The sequence below is a fragment of the Arachis stenosperma genome, chromosome 2, assembly GCF_014773155.1.
Source record: "Arachis stenosperma cultivar V10309 chromosome 2, arast.V10309.gnm1.PFL2, whole genome shotgun sequence".
Classification (NCBI taxonomy): domain Eukaryota; kingdom Viridiplantae; phylum Streptophyta; class Magnoliopsida; order Fabales; family Fabaceae; genus Arachis; species Arachis stenosperma.
In genome coordinates, this window is record NC_080378.1 from 114,645,698 (window position 1) to 114,664,711 (window position 19,014).

At 30.9% G+C, this 19,014-nt stretch overlaps 3 protein-coding genes across 4 annotated transcripts; all 3 read right to left on the bottom strand.

The window, feature by feature from the left end:
- Positions 1-800: 800 nt before the first annotated feature.
- Positions 801-1,349, bottom strand: LOC130957368 (uncharacterized). The gene has a single exon (XM_057884235.1). It carries the CDS (start codon positions 1,163-1,165, stop codon positions 851-853), a length of 315 nt encoding a protein of 104 aa, XP_057740218.1. The 5' UTR covers positions 1,166-1,349; the 3' UTR covers positions 801-850.
- A 1,316-nt stretch (positions 1,350-2,665) lies between these two features.
- On the bottom strand, positions 2,666-8,404 carry LOC130963727 (disease resistance protein RPV1-like). Of its 2 annotated transcripts, none has more exons than XM_057889829.1 (4): positions 4,922-8,404; positions 4,537-4,836; positions 3,085-4,436; positions 2,666-2,966 (listed from the first exon to the last, which is right to left on the bottom strand). In XM_057889829.1, exons 1-4 carry the CDS (start codon positions 6,053-6,055, stop codon positions 2,951-2,953), a joined length of 2,802 nt encoding a protein of 933 aa, XP_057745812.1. In that variant the 5' UTR covers positions 6,056-8,404; the 3' UTR covers positions 2,666-2,950. The 2 variants fall into 2 exon arrangements, with proteins under 2 accessions (XP_057745812.1, XP_057745813.1); XM_057889830.1 differs by having other exon boundaries at positions 3,053-4,436.
- A 672-nt stretch (positions 8,405-9,076) lies between these two features.
- LOC130962096 (TMV resistance protein N-like) lies at positions 9,077-10,280 on the bottom strand. Its single transcript, XM_057888188.1, has one exon. It carries the CDS (start codon positions 10,177-10,179, stop codon positions 9,679-9,681), a length of 501 nt encoding a protein of 166 aa, XP_057744171.1. The 5' UTR covers positions 10,180-10,280; the 3' UTR covers positions 9,077-9,678.
- Between the last annotated feature and the right edge of the window lie 8,734 nt (positions 10,281-19,014).

The window sequence follows — 19,014 nt, forward strand, 5'->3', positions numbered from 1 at the left end:
TTTTTTTAAAATAAAGATTAAAACTTTAATAACATTATATATCTAAAATATTTTTATTTTAATTAATTAATTCTAATTTTATCTTTTATATAAATTAAATTTAACTTTATTCTTGTTTTAATTTCTGTCTCTCACTAATTTATGTCTAATCAAAATATCTCTTGACCAAACGTTATCTTAAGATTTTAAATTTTGATGACAACTCAACAATTGAACCAGAAGATAAACATATAAAGCATTGCATAAAACAAAACAAAATAAAATGGGTAAGAGATAAGAGAGAAAAAATCTTTAAAAATTGAGAAGCATCCAATTTGTTAGTCCTTAGCTGTACGAGAATGTAAAATGAACGGTTTCTTGACAATGACTGCTTTAGAAGTTTGTCCTAAAATCTTTGAATCAACCGCACACACTATGAACAAAACATCTTCTAGCTCATCTATCTAACCGACAACTTCTAGTGTTCCACAATAAAATATTTATCTTTTTTACATTATTCTTATATTATTTTAGGAAACTACTACATAGATTAAATTTTCTTTAGCTATAACCATATGTATGCTCTGGCTTCTTCTTCCGCAAATTATTCATAATAACTTCTATGCAAGACGACTATATAAATGAAATAAGGAAAAGTATAGGTAACTAGCTTAATTCATTACAATTTATTTATACATAAAACGAAAATTCATATGTTGGCTACATGAATAACATATGTTGCATTATCACCTCATCAATACTAAAGAGTTTCACATCATATATAGAAGCATATAAAACAGTTCAATGTTCATATGCATATATATACGTTAATAACTAATAATAATGATTATAACAAATTTTAGTACAAATATTATTGAGAAGAAGAAGAAGAAGGTGTAATCTTGATGACAAGGCCAGGGAAGACATCATCAGGGTCATGGATATGAGGGTTGTTGTCAACGATATAAGGATCACCGCACTTGTCACTTATGGTGTGAAGTGTCTCCCCTTCTCCGACCACATAGATCTCCTCGCAGGGTCGTCGGAGAGTAATAATAGTGCTGCTATTGTGTTCATCAGTGAAGATGGTTAGCATGATGAGGAAAGTGGAAGAAACAAGGAGAAGTGCACAGTACCATGAAGCTTCTTCAGCTGTGGCGTCTCCCTTTCTGGAGTTCAAAGCCATTGTCTTGGTCACTTTTTCACAAAACAGAGCAAGCTAATTAAGATCGATGGTTGGAACTTGTAACTTGTAACTTGGAAGTTATTAATATTATATAAACGAAGATATATGGATGAAACAGGAGAAAGAGAGAAAATTGGGGGGCACGATGCTTGTGAAGGTTAGTTTTGGCGGTTATTCAGGACAATACAGGGGGTTGTGGAACAGAGCAACAACACATGGAAATATATTTATATATGAATTAATTTTGATGCATGTATAGTTTTTTAGTTTTTTAGTTTTTTACAATATTTTTCTTTTAAACTAATTCGTTGTGGATTGAAATTTTATTTAAATGTTTGTTGTTAGCCAATGAATTACTGTATGTACAAGATGCGATAATGCACAAGATAGGATAAAACGTTTTATACTGTGCCTTTGTTCGTGTATTAAAATTAAACTTTTTAATTAGCTTTTTACAATATTTTTTTTTGATAGGTTAATGACTAATTCGTTATGGATTGAAATTCTATTTAAAAGTTTATTATTAGTCAATAAATTACTACATATACAAAACGTTGTTGTATGCACAAAACGGAATAAAACGTTTTAAACTGTACTCGTGTATCAAAATTAAACTTTTTTTAATACATAATTTTATGGAATAAAATGTGTTTTTTTTAATAATAATTTTACGCATTCCTAGCTAGCTAATAATTAAACAGTTTAAAAATAATTTCATTCTTGAGAGTAATTTTGTTTAAATATATTTTTAGTGTGTATCTTGACATTAATTATCGGTCCGATTGTTCTAATTATTTGACATGACTTAAAAGTGTTAAGATTGAATATATGCTTGAATTTAAAATGTTTGATGTTGTCAAATTCTCTTCTTTAATTATCTTTACTACTTGACCAGTTGACCAGAGAGTCATTAGTCCACTGTTCTAACTTGTCAATTAAAAAAATTTTAAACTCATTTTGTTTACATTCACTGTATTAACTTTAAATTTTAGTGTGACTTTGCACATTCTAATATCCAATTGTTTTGGTTTTTTATTTTATCTCTAGATTGGATTATAGTATGTCAATAAATAGTTTATTTTTAAATGCATAAATCATAATTCACTCAAAGTATAAATTAGTTTTATGATGAGTCATGCCATAATGTAGCTAAGTATTGAATAAATTAGACCTAGTTTTGAAATGGTGAGAGACAAATGAAGTTGATTCTATTTACACTGCTGGGGCTGCTGTTGAGCAACAATAATGATTAATGAGAGTAGTTTTATTTCTCTGCCTCTCTCTCTCTCTCTACCAACAGAGGAACTTGGTGATGATGCATAAATTCAATGGAGGCAGGCTTGGATTATTGGGATTAAATGATTACTCAAACCATTTACTCATGTCTGCTAACAGAATCTGTATAATTAATGAAAATGTATCATGCTATTAAAATTGAAACAAGAATCTTTGATTGAATGCTAGAAGTAACAGAATAAATTAAAATCGTGTGAATTTGAGAAGGCTTTACATGCAATAATACATAAATTAAAACATAAGAATAGAAACTCCTCACTTGTGTAAAAAAAAAAAGTGTGGCATTCCCAAGAATCATGACAAAAAGTGGTTCAATTACATTAGGATACACAAATCAAACAAGAGTTTCACAAGATCACAAAAGTGAATGTAAGTGCATCTGTTTGTACAAACTTTTAAATAGTAGTACAAGGTGGAATTAGCGGCATGAAGCTTTTGCTAATGTTGAAAATCAAATGCAGTGGTAGTACTCCTCCCCCTTGCTGCCTTTTAAATCCAAACTACTCTGCAAATGAATAAAATAAGTGCATTTCAATAACATAAACGTGCACACTATAATTATAATCATTTTAGAATGTGCCTGATGCTAACTTTCTTTCACTGTTCTTGGTCATGCAGCTTACTTCTTCAGGAGTCGATGTGATTTTCCTTTAATCTTCCGGATCATCTTGCTTTTCAGTGCCTCTATACTCTGCCTTCTGATGGAGTTATAAGGATTAGGGTTCAACTGCAACTTGGACTCCAATTCAAGTTTTTGAATGACATCCACGACAGTTGAGGCATACATTGGCAAAATCCCACACCCTTTGATAAAAACCAATTTTTTCCTTTCTTCTACTCTCTTCCCATATTCATCAGATCGATCAACACTGAATCTGAATGACATCTTTTGGTTGCTAGTGCTGTCATCATCATCACACATTTCAATTTCCCTAAACATGTCTTCATCGGGAAATTGATAAGTCCAAATAAAAACGTGATCTTCAGAGTTCCGTCGTCTTTCAGGAATAAAGTTTTGCCTTGTAATTTGAAATGTGTGCTTTACATCGTCTCCGAAGTGGCCGTATTCACACCTGATACTGTGAGTACCCCATTTATTAAAATAAGGAGAAGGTAAGCTTTGAGAAACAACACAACAGAAGATGAAACCCAACAAGTGGTAGTAAGGTTGATCAAGTTCAATTGTTATGGACGCTTCTGTTGTCTGACATCCAAACCACTTTGGAACTTTGTACCCTGGATAACAAATACGACCATCCATTCTACGATATTCATAATAATTTATCATCTGATATTGACCCGTTAAATAAAACAAAACATTTTTCAATATTGTGAGATGGGCATCTTCCGTAATATCATTCAGCGACTCCTCTTCCAATTTCACGCAATTTTCAAATGAGATCCGTCTTCTGTTCAAACTAAATGCTGCCTTCAAACTGAATATTCTTTCCAGTGATGTGCACCCATTAGCAAAAAGCACTTCAATAGATGGTGGAAGCTCCGGTATAGATCGAAGACTACAACAACCACTTACGTCAAGAGTCAATAAGCTTGATAGGGTTTTGATATGGTGTGGAAGCTCAATTAGCTCTCTGCAATCCCAAAGACAAAGATATACAAGATACGTAGAGCAATAGAATTCATCTGGTAAGCTCTTAAGTCTCAACAAAGAGAAATACGAACTCGTCAGTTTCTCTGATGACACCGAAAATTCCTCCAGGCTTGAGCACCTTTGAACCGCGAGTATTTTAAGAGATTTCAAATATATGTTGCCTTTCACACTCTTCAATTTTTTGCAACCATCAAGATACAATTCCTCAAGTGTTTGGATGGATAAAATAGATGGATGAAGTTGACATAGACTTTCACAACCCTTTAGGTATAACCCTTTAAGCTTTGTTGCTTTACTGAAGTCTGGGAGCTCTACCAACTTTATACATCCACTAAGGTCAAGCTTTGTCAAAGTCACAAAATCCTGTAACAATATAGAGATACATTCATTACATTATGCAAAAATCCTTGATTTCCAATTAAAAGAAAACGGATAAAAAAGAAGTTCATATTGGTATTAGTACCTGTGCTCCGTCCCAGAGTTTAGAAATTTGACTGTTAGTCATCCTAAGCTCAACAAGTTTTTCTGCACAAAACCTTAATGGTAGAGAATTCAGAGGACAACTATGCCACTCCAGATAGCTGAGTTTTGCAGGAAACGGGTCCAGGGTTGTGGGAATGTAGACTTTGGACTGTCTTTGATCCGAAGGAGCATAAAGCTTAAGAAATCTTAGACGAGGCATATTTGTAAATGTGTTCGCATTTAAGTGTAGATCTCCAATTTGGGACAAGTCTATCATAATGCCTTCTACTAAACTTTTTTCCTGAAAACCAAAAATGAGTACTAACAAAATGCTATTGTAATAGTTTAATACAAGCAAAAACAAAATAGGTGTACCAGTTTCTTACCTCACTATTTTTCAATAAGTTGCAGAAATCTTCAGCTTTATTTATTCGAGTGAGCTTTCCAGAATCTTTATTTGATTCTCGGCGAACGACTTCCCAACCCATTTGTTGTATCAAGTCATGCATTCCTATTCTATTGCCGAAAATAGTTATAAGAGCTTTACGCTCAAGAGTGCTTATTCCAATGTCGCCATAGAAACCACAAGAGTCTAGAAAGCTTATAACATTATCCTTGTATTCTCCTCTGAAAAAGAATGCAATGTCAAGGAATATGTTCTTTTCTAAATCATCTAATCCATCATAACTCAATTTTAAGACATTGTAGATGTCCACATTGGGATGAACCCTGAGTTTTTTCAATGCACTTTCCCATTCTTTTATGCTCCTTGAGTGTAGAAAGGATCCCAATACTTTTAATGCTAATGGAATGCCCTTTGTGTAATTAACTGCCATTTTTGAAAGCTCTTCATATCCATGTTCAGGATAGCTTTTGTGAAAGGCTTTTAAGCAAAAAAGCTCAAGGGAACTGTCAAAGCTCAATCCCCAAACCTTGTATCTTTTATCCACTCCTTTATTGATTAGAATTTGCTCGTCTCTTGTTGTTACAATGACCCTACTACCTGCTCCCAGACAGATTGCTTCTGTTGTTAGATAATCTAACGTGTCTAATGCATCAACATCATCAAGCACTATGAGCACCTTTTTCCGACTCAACCTTCTCTTGACATACATAGATCTTGCATGGGCTGATCCCTTCACAAGGAGATGTTCTCCCTCAAGTAGTTCAGAAATAAGTTTCTCATATAAGCTGTGTTTACCAGACTTTTGTGATTCTTCTCTTACATTTTGTAGAAAGCAGCAACCTTGATATCGAGAGGCATATCTGTCGAATATTGCTCTAGCAATTGTTGTTTTACCTATGCCTCCCATCCCCCAAATTCCCACAGTTCGAACTTCATCAGACTCCATTGCCATTAAAGGTTGAAGAAATTTAAAATGCTCATCAATTCCGACAAGGTCTTGGGGTGCATTTGAAAAAAGATGCGACAATTTTTCCGAAATATTCTTGACAATATCTTGAATCAGTTCTGATTCATTTCTATGGTATATGGAAAAGAAAAGGAGAAAGTATATCATAGTACAAGTAAAAATAGAGAAGAATAAGAAGAGGGAAAAAAACAATAATAACGGAGATTGTAATAAAAAAGAAAATGAGCATGTTTAAGCTTGGTGATTTTAGTGAATTTATATTTTAATACTAATTATATCAAGCAATTTAGATATTTAGTCAAATATATTAAATTAATTTTTAACTTTTTTTTTATAAAAGTGAATTTTTTTTTCCATGTGTAGCTAACTTTTTTAATATCTAAAGTAACTAAATATTATTATTTATTACTGTTTCTTATTCTAATGTGCATTTACTCTCATCCAACAGAGTATGAAAATCATGCAAATCTTTGTCAGTTTGCTTTTCTACGTTGAAACAGATATGACCAACTTAAGGTGAATGCATAACTCTGTTTATTTGTACAATTTAATATGAAACTAGATCTATATCCGCGCATGTCATGAAATTTAGATAGATATATAAATTAATATAAAATTTAACAATTATGTAATTACAAATTTATAAAGCTATGTGAAAATTTATGAAAATATTTAATTCAAAATTGTTTATGTAACTTTATTCAATTTAGAATTCCAAGATAATAATAATTATGATATTAAAATACTTTGATTCTTATACTAATATTTTTATGTATGTGTGAAATAATATTTTTTTAAATCAAAACCAAATTTCTAATACAACTAAACAAAGTTAACGTTAAAAGGTAATTTATTTTTTTTGGTGTCTAAAGGTAATTTATTTAATTCCTTTTAAAAATAATCCTAAATTTAACCATTTTAAAATTCAAAAAAAAGTTTTCTTTTTTTTACCAAAGATAGGAAGATTATGCCATTTAAGCTATAATTCATCGGCAAAAAAAAAAAATTCTAGTATTAGTAAATTGATACTTCTAATTTTTAATACAATTAAATAATTTTAACTCAGAAAGAATATTTTAATCTTTTAAAATTAATTATTTTTTCTCAAAGATAATTATTTTATTGATTAATAAAATAAATGGATGGTTAGAATAGTATTTTTTTATTTTAAATATTAGAGAGGAATATATCTTTAGCTGTATTATAAAAGTGAAAAATATATCACAAAATTGTGGAAGACAGACGACAGTTAAAAAAATTCTAAAAATCAAAATTTGATATCAAAATCTGATGGTTAGGTTTGCGTATATGAATTTTTTATTTTTTTGAAATAATAAATTTTAATATCAAATTTGTGTTTATAAATTTTTTTATTATTTTAAAATCATAAATCTGAATTTTTTTTATGTACTTACAAAATTCACATCTCAGCCATCATAAAATTACCCTCATTTTTTTTTTTTGAATTTTTCATACGCTCAAATATGATGATTTAATTTGATAATTCAATTAAAAAAAATGAATTTCTATATTTAAAAAAAAAACACCAAACTTACCCATAATAATGGATAACACAACAGCATGCTCATCCATTTCTAAAAAAAATTAGCCGAATATGAATAAGACAACAACACAAGAATGTGGATTTCTCCAAAATAATGAACAATAACTAAAAAAGAAGAAAGTGAGACTATTAAAGATATTTCGGACACTAATATACTACTGTATAGGCTTAATTAGGTATCAGTTCGTATAATTTTATTAAATTTTTAATTAAATTTTTATATTTTTTTATTAAGTTTTTATACTATATCAGATTTTGTAATTAAGTTCATGACAAAAACATTGAAATTAACAAAATAATTATTCTCTATCGACATAATAATTAAATTATTTATAAAGTCTTTCAAAATTAATCCTAAAAAGATATTTTGGTTTTTTAAAATATGATTAAGAGGATCTTTTAGTATCTCATATTTTAAATTTATAATACAATTAAACAAATTAAATTTTAAAAAGGTAATTAAATCTTTTCAAAATTAACTAGAAAGATATTTTATTTTAGTCTTTCTAAAATCAAATTCAATTTTTTTTAATACAATTAAACAACTTTAATTCTAGAAGCTATTATTTTAGTCTTTTTATTATTAAAGTCAAGTTCCTAATTTCTAATAAAACCAAATAATCGTTCTTCATCCTATAGTATTTTAGTATTTTAATTTCCGAATTAATCCCAAAAGATTATTTAGTCTTTTAAAAAATTAATTATAAAAATATTTTAGTCTTTCAAAATTAATTCTCGAAACGTATTTTGATTTCTTAAAATGAACTCTTTCCGTGTTTTAATCATTTTAAAATTAAATTTAAATGTCTAATTTTTCATACAATCAAACAATAATAATTAGTCATATATAAGGATATTTTAGTGTTTATAAAACTTAATTCTAAAAAGTGATTTAATTTTTTTAAAAATTAATTATATGGATATTTTAATATTTTTAAATACTTAAATTTATAATTTTAAATATATTTAAACAAAATTAATTCTAAAAAGGTATTTTAGTCTTTTAAAAATGAACTATAAATGTATTTTAGTCTTTTTAATATAAAATTAAAATTTATATTTTCTAATAAAATTAAATAATCATTATTAATCATATAAGGATATTTTAGACATTTTAAAACTAATTTTAAAATAATATTTCACTATTCTTAGTTTTTTGAAAATAAACTATAAAAATATTTTAGTCTTTTTAAAATTAATGCTAAATGTGCATTTTAATCTTTTATAATAAAGTCTCTGAATATTTTAATATTTTTAAAATCCTATTCAAATTTTAGTTCTAATATCATTTAAAAATCTTTAAGTTAAAAGGGTATTTTAGTTTTTTATTAATACTAAAAGGTTGTTTTGTTATAATGTTAAAAACGATACTCTAAATCTTTTGTAACATTACTCAAAATAATATTTTAGTCTTTTATAAATAATTTAAAGAATATTTTAGGATAAGATAAACTCTTATATATTTTTAAATTTAATTAATATTTTGAATAAAAGTATACAAATATCAATATTAAAATTTAAAATATAATTTATTAATTATTGATTAATGATATAATATTAAATTAAATTCAAATAAAATCAACTAAAAAGAATAATTTTTATTCTTAAGAGGGATACGATAAAACTCACCTATGTATATAATATATGGAAAAGTACAGGTAACCAACAACATTTTTGAATAATGTGTAAACAATATGAATTAATAGGGTTAAAAGAATAAATTAATTTTAAATGTAATTAGTAGCATTAAATTAGGGTATACTGTATTTTTATTTAATTGGTGGTTATTCAAAATGTCATTGTTTACCTATCAGTGCCCATAATATATTCCTTCCTAGTTGCTATGATTGTTGCTTGCTAGATACATCTCTCTCTCTCTCTCTCTTAATATTTAGATTTTAGCCAACAATATTTAAAGAAAGAATGTTATATGTATTTTTGTGTACACTTTTTTATACATTTGTTAACTTTAATATTAGAAGTGATTCATAAGAAATAAAAAAATGATTTTTTTACCTAAAACAAATACAACAAAAATTATATAGAAAATGGTATAGATATGATTTTTCTATTAATCTATTTAAACTAAACTAATTTGATGTAGGAGCAATGATTAACTCACTATAGGGGTAACAAATATAAAATTAAACAATAAATAGTAAAAGAGGCTACATAACAAAAGCATATACTTTGATGGTGAAAGATCTTACCGATATTTTGATGGATAATGAATTCCAGATAAATTTACCGTCTTTTTGAGAACACATTTCCAATTCTGCATAATTTCTTCTTCATATCTTTTTTTGTGGACATCAAAAGCTTCTGCAAAAGTTCCTTTTTGATACCTTACATGAGAAGGATCAACATTATAAAAAACAGGTATCACAATCCTTTCATACTGTTCCATGCATTCAATAATCTTCACAAGCTCCTCCAGACACCATCTTGAAGAAGCATAGTGTTCGGAAAAGATGACCAATAAAATATATGATTGCTCGATTGCTCGAAGGAGGGTGGATGAAATCTCATCTCCAGGATGAAGCTTTTCATCGTCAACAAAGAAATCAATTTGATTACGCTTCAAGTTTGTTGTCAAATGACTAAGAAAATTAGTGCGAATGTCTGTTCCTCGAAAACTGACAAAGACATCATGTTTGATTAGAGGAACATTAAAAGCAGATGAACTAGAGAAATGAGAATATGCCATCGAATGTTGTGTGTTAGCTAGTATGGTGTGATTAAATTCTTAGCTAAAGACTAAGATTAAATAAAGAGGCAAGTGAAGTCAAGTAGTCAGCCATAATGATAGCTAGGTTCTTCCTGGATGTTTCTTGGTTGATTCCTCTCCCTTATTAAAAGTAACTATATATAATGATAGCTTTGCTTTACTTTAGTGGGCTCATCCCCCTTCAATTACGCTGAGTACTACTCCGTGTCTCAATCTATATTCCTCATTTTAAGACATACAGGTATACAACATACAAGAAGAAGAAGTACTAAAAAATAAAATACTTATTTTATATTTTGAGTTTTTTATTTGTACTTTCTTTTACGAAGAAAAATGTTTTCTTTTACGGATTTTAGATTAGAATCTTTCGTCTTTTTTAGATTAAAATAAAATGTGGAATAAAATAAATATATTTTTTAATAATTTTTTTATTATTTCTGTATTTTATTTTTAGTTATTTTATTCAATTTTATCAATTAATACAATATTCTATTTTTCAATTTGAATATAAGATTTTTGAATATAATATTTATTATATTATATATATTTATATATATAGTATATATATCTATATATTATATATTAATATTTGTAGATATTATTCTATTTTTTCTTCTAATTTTTCACTAAATTTCAGCACATACAAAATGTATTTCTGAGTTATCTATTTACTTTTTTTATAAAAAAATATTAATTTACAAATGTATCCCTATAGGCTATATTTTTGCTGAAAGATAAGTTTTCCTATTAAAAAAAAGTCATACCTTTTAAATGTAATACTATACAAATATTAATACTTTTAATGTGAGATTTTTCTATCACACTCATCTTTAAAATTTAAAAAAAAAATAATTGGTTATTGCTTGTTAAAACTAAAACATTAATTTTTTTTAAATTGCTTTGGTGTGTGCCCGCAGTAATATGTGTATACAAAATTTTGTTATATGTATTTCATATTATTATTAAAAGAATTTATTTTAAATTAAAGTGTTAATAATATAATATGTTTTTTTATTAATAACTTATGTAATTATTCTATTTTATATAAATAATACAGAACAATACCTTTCAAACATAGCATATAATGTCAAATAGTGTTTTATTCCGTATGACCATAATTATAATTTTGATAAAAAGGTGCTTACATATTTCTTATTAAAATAATTAAATTACTTCTTATTCTAATAAAATGTACTTTTATAAGTAAATCCAAACATAAAATATTTTTATTTTTTTTTAAAAAATTTCTCAATTGTACAAACAATAAAAAAATAAAAAGTTGGATAGTTGGTCCTCTAAGGTTGAATCCACACGGACAGTTATGTATTAGTGTCTGTAGAGAGTGACTCGCAAGTCATTATAAACTAAAAACAAAAAGATTTTTTAAGAGATTAAAAGTGAGTTTGAATTAGCTTTTAAAAAAATATTTATTTTTTTTATCTTTTGAAAAGAAAACTTTTACATACAAATATTATTTTATATTTAAATAAGTTTTTAAAAAATAATTTTTAAATATTAAAAATATATTTTGTTTTTACTTTTTACAAATAAGGTATTGTTAATTTAAAAAAATTAAATAATTTACTTTTTTTAATAAATAAAAGTATTTTATTAAAAAAATATATTTTTTACTCAAAAAAATCAATCCAAACTAACACTAATTTATCAAAATATTTTAAAAGCAAATAATAATTACATAATTACATAAACATTATTAATGGAGAACCAACTTGCATTGTAAGTGAATAGAATAATCCCCCAAAATATGTATGTGGGGTTCATTTACGTAAAATATATGGTGTGAATGCACAGAGTCTGTATGATGTTTTTACGTGTTTAGTGGTGATCTTTTGTATTTCATTTTGCTTAATGATGCTGTTCTCAACTTTTCTTCATTGCCGTGATGCAACATGATCAAAATATACCAATCATTCTATCTGTATATTAAAAATCAATCACTAATCAATTAATTAATATATAAAAAAAAAGTACGAGGAGCTAATAAAATATTTGTACAATGTGTACAATAAAGATTTATGGAGTATTAGAGATATAATCATTAGTGTTACATTTTCTCATCAGTTGAAGCTTTTGGGTTAGATCCGAAAAGTCAAGAGTTCGATCCTTGGTGAACTCTAAAATTTCAAAAACTTCAGCTACTGAAAAAATGTATCTCTAATACTCCCTAAACCTCTATTATACAAATATTTTATTGGCTCCTCATACTTTTCCATTATTTTATTCTTCATTGCTTTCGGTTATTGTATCTTTCGCAAATGGTTCCAAGAATGTGAGAAAGTAGAAACAAAGCATAAAAATAACACGCTTTTGGTCTTATGGCAATTACCAAGTGGTTACCACCAAGAAGCTTTTGTCATTTGTTATAAATTTCAGGTTTATTACCTATTGTCTCTATATTATTTACTCAATTTTATATTATATCACTATAACCTTAAAAATTAGAATTGAGTTCATATTTTGAATTCAAATTTATAATAAAGTCCTTTAAATAATTTTATTAGTAGTTATTACCAAAAAATGGTTAGGTATGTTATTAGGTAAAAATTCGTATATAATTATTTTTTTGTAAAATTAATAAATAACTAAATTGTCAATCATTTACATGGCAATCTCTCAAAGAAGATCATGTGAGTAGCTTATATGGGCTTCACTCATTCAATTAATACACGCCATGTCTTTATATCCCTTTGTGTATTACAATTTCTATGTTCTTTCCCTCTTTATATTCCAGTTCAAAAGTTTTAAGTGACCAAACCGGGGGTTGGTTGATTTTTTTTTTTAAATTAAGTTAGCATATATAGTGTGTGCTTCTTTTTTTCTATTAAACATGTTTGTCTATTAAAACAAGTTTGCCTACTACAATTGAATGAACTCCAACCACAACATGCTTTTATTTCAATAAGGAGTTGAGCACAAAATTCTTTGAAACATAGTCACCTATAACTGAGGTGAAAGGGGAACATATACCTTAGAAAGCAAGCAAAATGCATGACATGAATGTTAGTTATTTTAGTTGCGGTCTAATTAGTTAGCAAAGCCAGTAAATGAAACAAGCAACAGAATCTCAACCCAACAAGTAGAAATCACAAATCAAAGATGAATTGCTAGTCATCATGAATTGCATCCTAAACTAACTGCCAAAATTGTTGTTTTGGTCAGAGTTCTTGAAAACAAATAATTTTAAACTGTTTCTGATTTCAATGATTTGATATGAGGATGTATCAAAGATTATCATACACAACTAAAAATGTTAAAATTGAAATAAGAATGTTTAATTGAATATTCACTTCCCTTTACATTAAATGCTATAAGTACTTAAATAAATTAAATCATTTACCAAAAATTATTTGACAATTTTGTTTTAACTTTTAAGTTTATCCAACCTCTTCAGTAAAATTATGTGGATTGAAATTGAGTAGGGTTTAAATGGAATAATACATAAATTGAAAATTCAGAGCAAAAACTCCTCATTTATGTAAAATTATTGATGTGTCTTAATTTGAATCATAAAAAAAAAGAGCATATATATGTTGGGAAAACTCAACACAGGTTTAAATCAAGAATCTGTCTAACAGCGGAAGCACCAAAAATAATTTTCCCACAACCTGTGCAATTAAATGGGCAACACCAAAGATACTCCAAGCAGCAAATATAATGGCAGAAAATTAAATAATCAGACACCATAATTTTAACGTGGGAAAACCCCCAAAAGAGGGACAAAAAACCCACGGGACCTAGTCCAGAAAAATCTTCCACTATCAGAATAATGGGTACACAAACAGTCTTCCTAGTGACACTAGGGCATCTCAACAATCAACAAAATACATCACCAAAACTGGTGGAATCAACATAAACCCTCCACAAAAGTGGGTATCTCAAATCAGGCAAAAGAGAAGGCAATACAACTAACAAGTTATATCCTAATGTTCATCTCTACACCAGGAATAACATACTAAAATTTCATAAGAAATGGAGCAAGTTTACCAAGTCAATGTGATCAAGGTTGACATGCCCTTTTCCCCCAATTTTTCTCTTCTCTTCGACGCCGTGCTTTCTGTTTCCTTCTTTCTTCTCTTTTGAAAAAAGAGGCTTCCCACTCTCTCTCCTTCTCTCGTGGCTATTAGGCCACTTTCTTTCCTTTATTTTTCTTTTTTTTTTTAAGTTGTGTGGGCCCCACTTGAGATTGGGGACCCACCAACAAATCTCCCCCTCACCAACTCAAGTGGGGACAGGCTGCTCCACCAAGCCCGCTTTCTCTTTGCAGAAATCAAATTTCACTGCAGGTAAACTCTTAGTCATCATATCTGAACCATTATTATCAGTATGGATCTTCTCTAGTGCATATGACTTCATCTCAAGCGCTTGACGTATCCAATGATACCTCACCTCTATGTGCTTCGATCTAGAATGAAACGTCGGATTCTTGCTGAGATGGATAGCACTCTGACTGTCACAAAATAACACAAACTTCTCTTGATTGATGCCTAACTCTTGTAGGAATTTCTTCATCCACAAGAGTTCCTTAGAAGCTTCAACAACAGCAATGTATTCTGCCTCTGTAGTAGACAAAGCAACACATTTCTGAAGTCGAGATTGCCACGACACAGCTCCCCCTGCAAAAATCATCATATAACCAGAAGTAGACTTCCTTGAATCAAGATCCCCAGCCATATCTGCATCTGTGTAACCATCCAACACAGGTTGGCCACTCCCAAAGCACAAACAAACTCTGGAAGTACCATTAAGGTATCTGAGAATCCACTTCACTGCTTGCCAGTGTTCCTTGCCAGGATTAGAGAGAAACCGACTAACAACTCCAACTGCATGAGCAATATCCGGCCTGGTGCAAACCATAGCATACATCAAACTGCCAACTGCAGATGCATATGGAATCTTCTTCATTTCCGCTTTCTCTTTCTCACTTGTAGGACATTGCTGCGAACTCAGCTTGAAATGACTAGCAAGTGGAGTACTAACAGGTTTGGAATTACTCATGCTAAACCTCTCTAAAACCTTCTCAATGTACTTCTGCTGTGACAACCACAGTTTCCCATTCTTCCTGTCACGAGTGATACTCATGCCAAGGATTTTCTTTGCAGGACCCAAATCCTTCATAGCAAAGGATCTGTTCAAGTCTTTCTTAAGACTTTCAATCTTCTTAGTGTCATGACCAACAATCAACATAAAGCAAGAGAATTATAAAATCACCATCAGAGAATTTCTTAACATATACACAATGATCAGAAGAAGTCTTACTGTACCCATGACCTTCCATGAAGGAATCAAACTTCGTGTACCACTGCCGTGGCGCTTGCTTCAGGCCATATAAGCTCTTCTTCAACTTGCATACAAGATGCTCCTTTCCTTTAACCTCGAAACCCTCTGGTTTCTCCATATAGATTTCTTTATCTATGTCACCGTGAAGGAATGCAGTCTTCACATCAAGATGCTCAACCTCTAAATTCAAGCTAGCCGCCAATCCAAGCACAACTCGAATAGAGGACATCTTCACAACTGGAGAGAAAATCTCCTCAAAATCAATACCTTTCTTTTGCTCAAAGCCTTTCACAACCAATCGAGCTTTGTACCTTGGCCGTGAGATACTTTCATCCGCTTTCAATTTGAACACCCATTTATTCTTGAATGCTCTCTTACCCTTCGGCAACTTCACCAATTCAAAAGTATGATTCTCATGCAAGGATTTCATTTCCTCTTGCATGGCCTTCAACCAATCTTCCTTATGCTCATCAGACATAGCTTCCTGGTAGCTCTCTGGCTCTCCAGTCTCAGTGTTCATCACATACTCATGAGGAGAGTATTTCTGAGAAGGATGCCGCTCTCTAGTAGATCTTCTCAATTCAGGCTCAACTGGTGGTTCAGGTGGAACTTCAACATCTGGCACCTCAGGTTGAGGTGTAGGTTCATCATGCAAATCATCACCATCATTATCAACTTGTACATCTCCCCCATCAACATGAGGTCTAGTGGAAGGACCAGGTTCATCATCAACAGAACGTCTAACAGTTACTGTTGGCTTATCTGTCTTCTCAAGATCTTCAATAGTTTGGTCTTCAAGAAAAATCACATCTCGGCTTCTAATTATCTTCTTGCTCACCGGATCCCATAATCTGTAACCAAAGTCTTCATGACCATAACCCATGAAGATACACTGCTTTGACTTCCCATCAAGTTTAGACCTTTCATCTCTTGGAATGTGAACAAAAGCTCTGCAGCCAAACACTCTCAAGTGACTATAGGAGACATCTTTTCCTCTCCAAACTTTCTCTGGAACATCACCATTAAGTGGAACAGAAGGAGAAAGGTTGATCAAATCTACTGCAGTCCTCATCGCTTCACCCCAAAAGGATTTAGGCAACTTTGCATGAGAGAGCATACACCTGACTCTATCATTGATAGTGCGATTCATTCTCTCTGCAACTCCATTATGTTGAGGAGTCTTAGGAACCGTCTTCTCAAGCTTGATTCCATGTCCTTTACAATACTCTTCAAACGGACCCCTGTATTCACCACCATTATCTGCTCGAACACATTTTAATTTCCTTCCTGTTTCTCTTTCAACACTTGCATGAAAGTGTTTGAAGATACCGAGCACCTGGTCTTTAGATTTCAAAACAAAAGCCCACACTTTTCGAGAATAATCATCAATAAAAGTAACAAAATATGATGCACCACCTAGTGTCTTAGCATCCATAGTGCAAACATCAGTGTGAACTAAATCTAGAACATGTGATCTCCTATGAGGTCCAGAATTATGAAATGATACTCTAGCATGCTTCCCAACAAACAATGAGTGCAAGTATTTAAAGTTGTACCTTTCACTGGAAGTGAGTGCTTCTTGGCCAAGACGCTTAGTCCTTTCTCGCTCAAGTGACCAAGACGTATATGCCACAAATCAGAAGAGGAATCATCAGCTACATTCACATCTTCTTTGCACAACTTTGCTTGCAACCGGTAGAGAGTAGTAAGACTATTGTCTTCTCTAGCAACAATGAGGGCCCCTTTGGTAATCTTACATTTTCCACTACCAAAGGAAGTGCAATACCCCTCTTGATCCAATGCCTTCACTGAAATGAGATTGAACCGCATATCTGGCGCATGCCTAACATTCTTCAACTGCAACTTGCATCCCATATTAGTTTCAAGCCACATATCACCCATACCAATGATATCACACACTCCTTTATCTCCCAATTTGATCTTGCCAAAATTTCCAGCAGTATAGGAAGTGAAAAATTCACGCTTCGGAGTGACATGACACGAGGCACCAGAGTCCATAATCCAAGTGGAATCATCACAGGCAAGATTCACATAATTTTCATCATATGTGATAAGAACATCTTCATAAACAATAGCAGCAGTTTCTTTATCACTATCTTTACCTTTGTCTTCGTTTCTTCCCCTTGATTGTTCTCTTTTCAAGAACCTACAATACCTCTTGATATGCCCCGGCTTGCCACAATGGTGACAAATGAACTCCTTTCTTGGCTTGTACTTTCCTCTTGACTTGCTTCGACTCTCTGACCTGTCAGAACTGTGAGGTTTTCTACTTTGACTTCTCCCCCGTGACTCTGAAACAAGTGCTTCTGATTGTGAGGAGGCATTAGTCAAACCTCGCTCTCTTCTTCTGGCTTCTTCATTCAACATGCTCTCTTTAACCATTGCTAACGTCAACTTCCCATTTGGAGCTGAGTTAGTCAGTGTCACAACCAGAACTTCCCAACTATCAGGCAAAGAGCTCAACAACAACAAGGCTTGCAACTCATCATTCAAAGTGATTTCATTATTTGTCAGTTGGTTCACTGTCTCTTGAAAAATACTCAAGTGCTCCGGCATTGATTTACCTTCAACATACTTCATATTGACAAGCTTCCTAATCAAGAATGCTTTGTTTTGCACATTCTTTCTCTCATATAACTCCTTCAATTTGTTCCACATCTTCTCAGCATTCGTTTCGGTGTCAACATGTGGATACACACTAAGATCAAGCCATTGCCTCATCAAAGCAACTGCCTTCCGATTCAGCTTCTTCCATTCAGCATCGGATTTAGTACCTTTGGATTTATCCCCTTCCACAGGATCATACAAGTCCTTACTATACAGCATATCTTCCATGAGGGTCTTCCAAATTGAATAATTTTGGGAATTCAATTTGACCATATTCGGTCCATGTGTATTTTCCTCCATTTAATCAGCACAGAAATAAACAACCAAAGCTCTGGATACCACTTTGTTGGGAAAACTCAACACAGGTTTAAATCAAGAACCTGTCTAACAGCGGAAGCACCAAAAATAATTTTTCCACAACCTGTGCAATTAAATGGGCAACACCAAAGATACTCCAAGCAGCAAATATAATGGCAGAAAATTAAATAATCAGACACCAGAATTTTAACGTGGAAAAACCCCCAAAAGAGGGACAAAAAACCCACGGGACCTAGTCCAGAAAAATCTTCCACTATCAGAATAATGGGTACACAAACAGTCTTCCTAGTGACACTAGGGCATCTCAACAATCAACAAAATACATCACCAAAACTGGTGGAATCAACATAAACCCTCCACAAAAGTGGGTATCTCAAATCAGGCAAAAGAGAAGGCAATACAACTAACAAGTTATATCATAATGTTCATCTCTACACCAGGAATAACATACTAAAATTTCATAAGAAATGGAGCAAGTTTACCAAGTCAATGTGATCAAGGTTGACATGCCATTTTCCCCCAATTTTTCTCTTCTCTTCGACGCCGTGCTTTCTGTTTCCTTCTTTCTTC

Excerpts from the sequence above, each read along its gene's own strand:
- LOC130963727 (XM_057889829.1), bottom strand. The coding sequence starts at position 6,055 with ATGATATACTTTCTCCTTTTCTTTTCCATATACCATAGAAATGAATCA. Across the intron at positions 4,837-4,921 it reads ACTTATTGAAAAATAGTGAG|GAAAAAAGTTTAGTAGAAGG; the intron begins GTAAGAAACTGG and ends TTTGGTTTTCAG. Across the intron at positions 4,437-4,536 it reads AACTCTGGGACGGAGCACAG|GATTTTGTGACTTTGACAAA; the intron begins GTACTAATACCA and ends ATATTGTTACAG.
- LOC130962096 (XM_057888188.1), bottom strand. The coding sequence starts at position 10,179 with ATGGCATATTCTCATTTCTCTAGTTCATCTGCTTTTAATGTTCCTCTA.
- LOC130957368 (XM_057884235.1), bottom strand. The coding sequence starts at position 1,165 with ATGGCTTTGAACTCCAGAAAGGGAGACGCCACAGCTGAAGAAGCTTCA.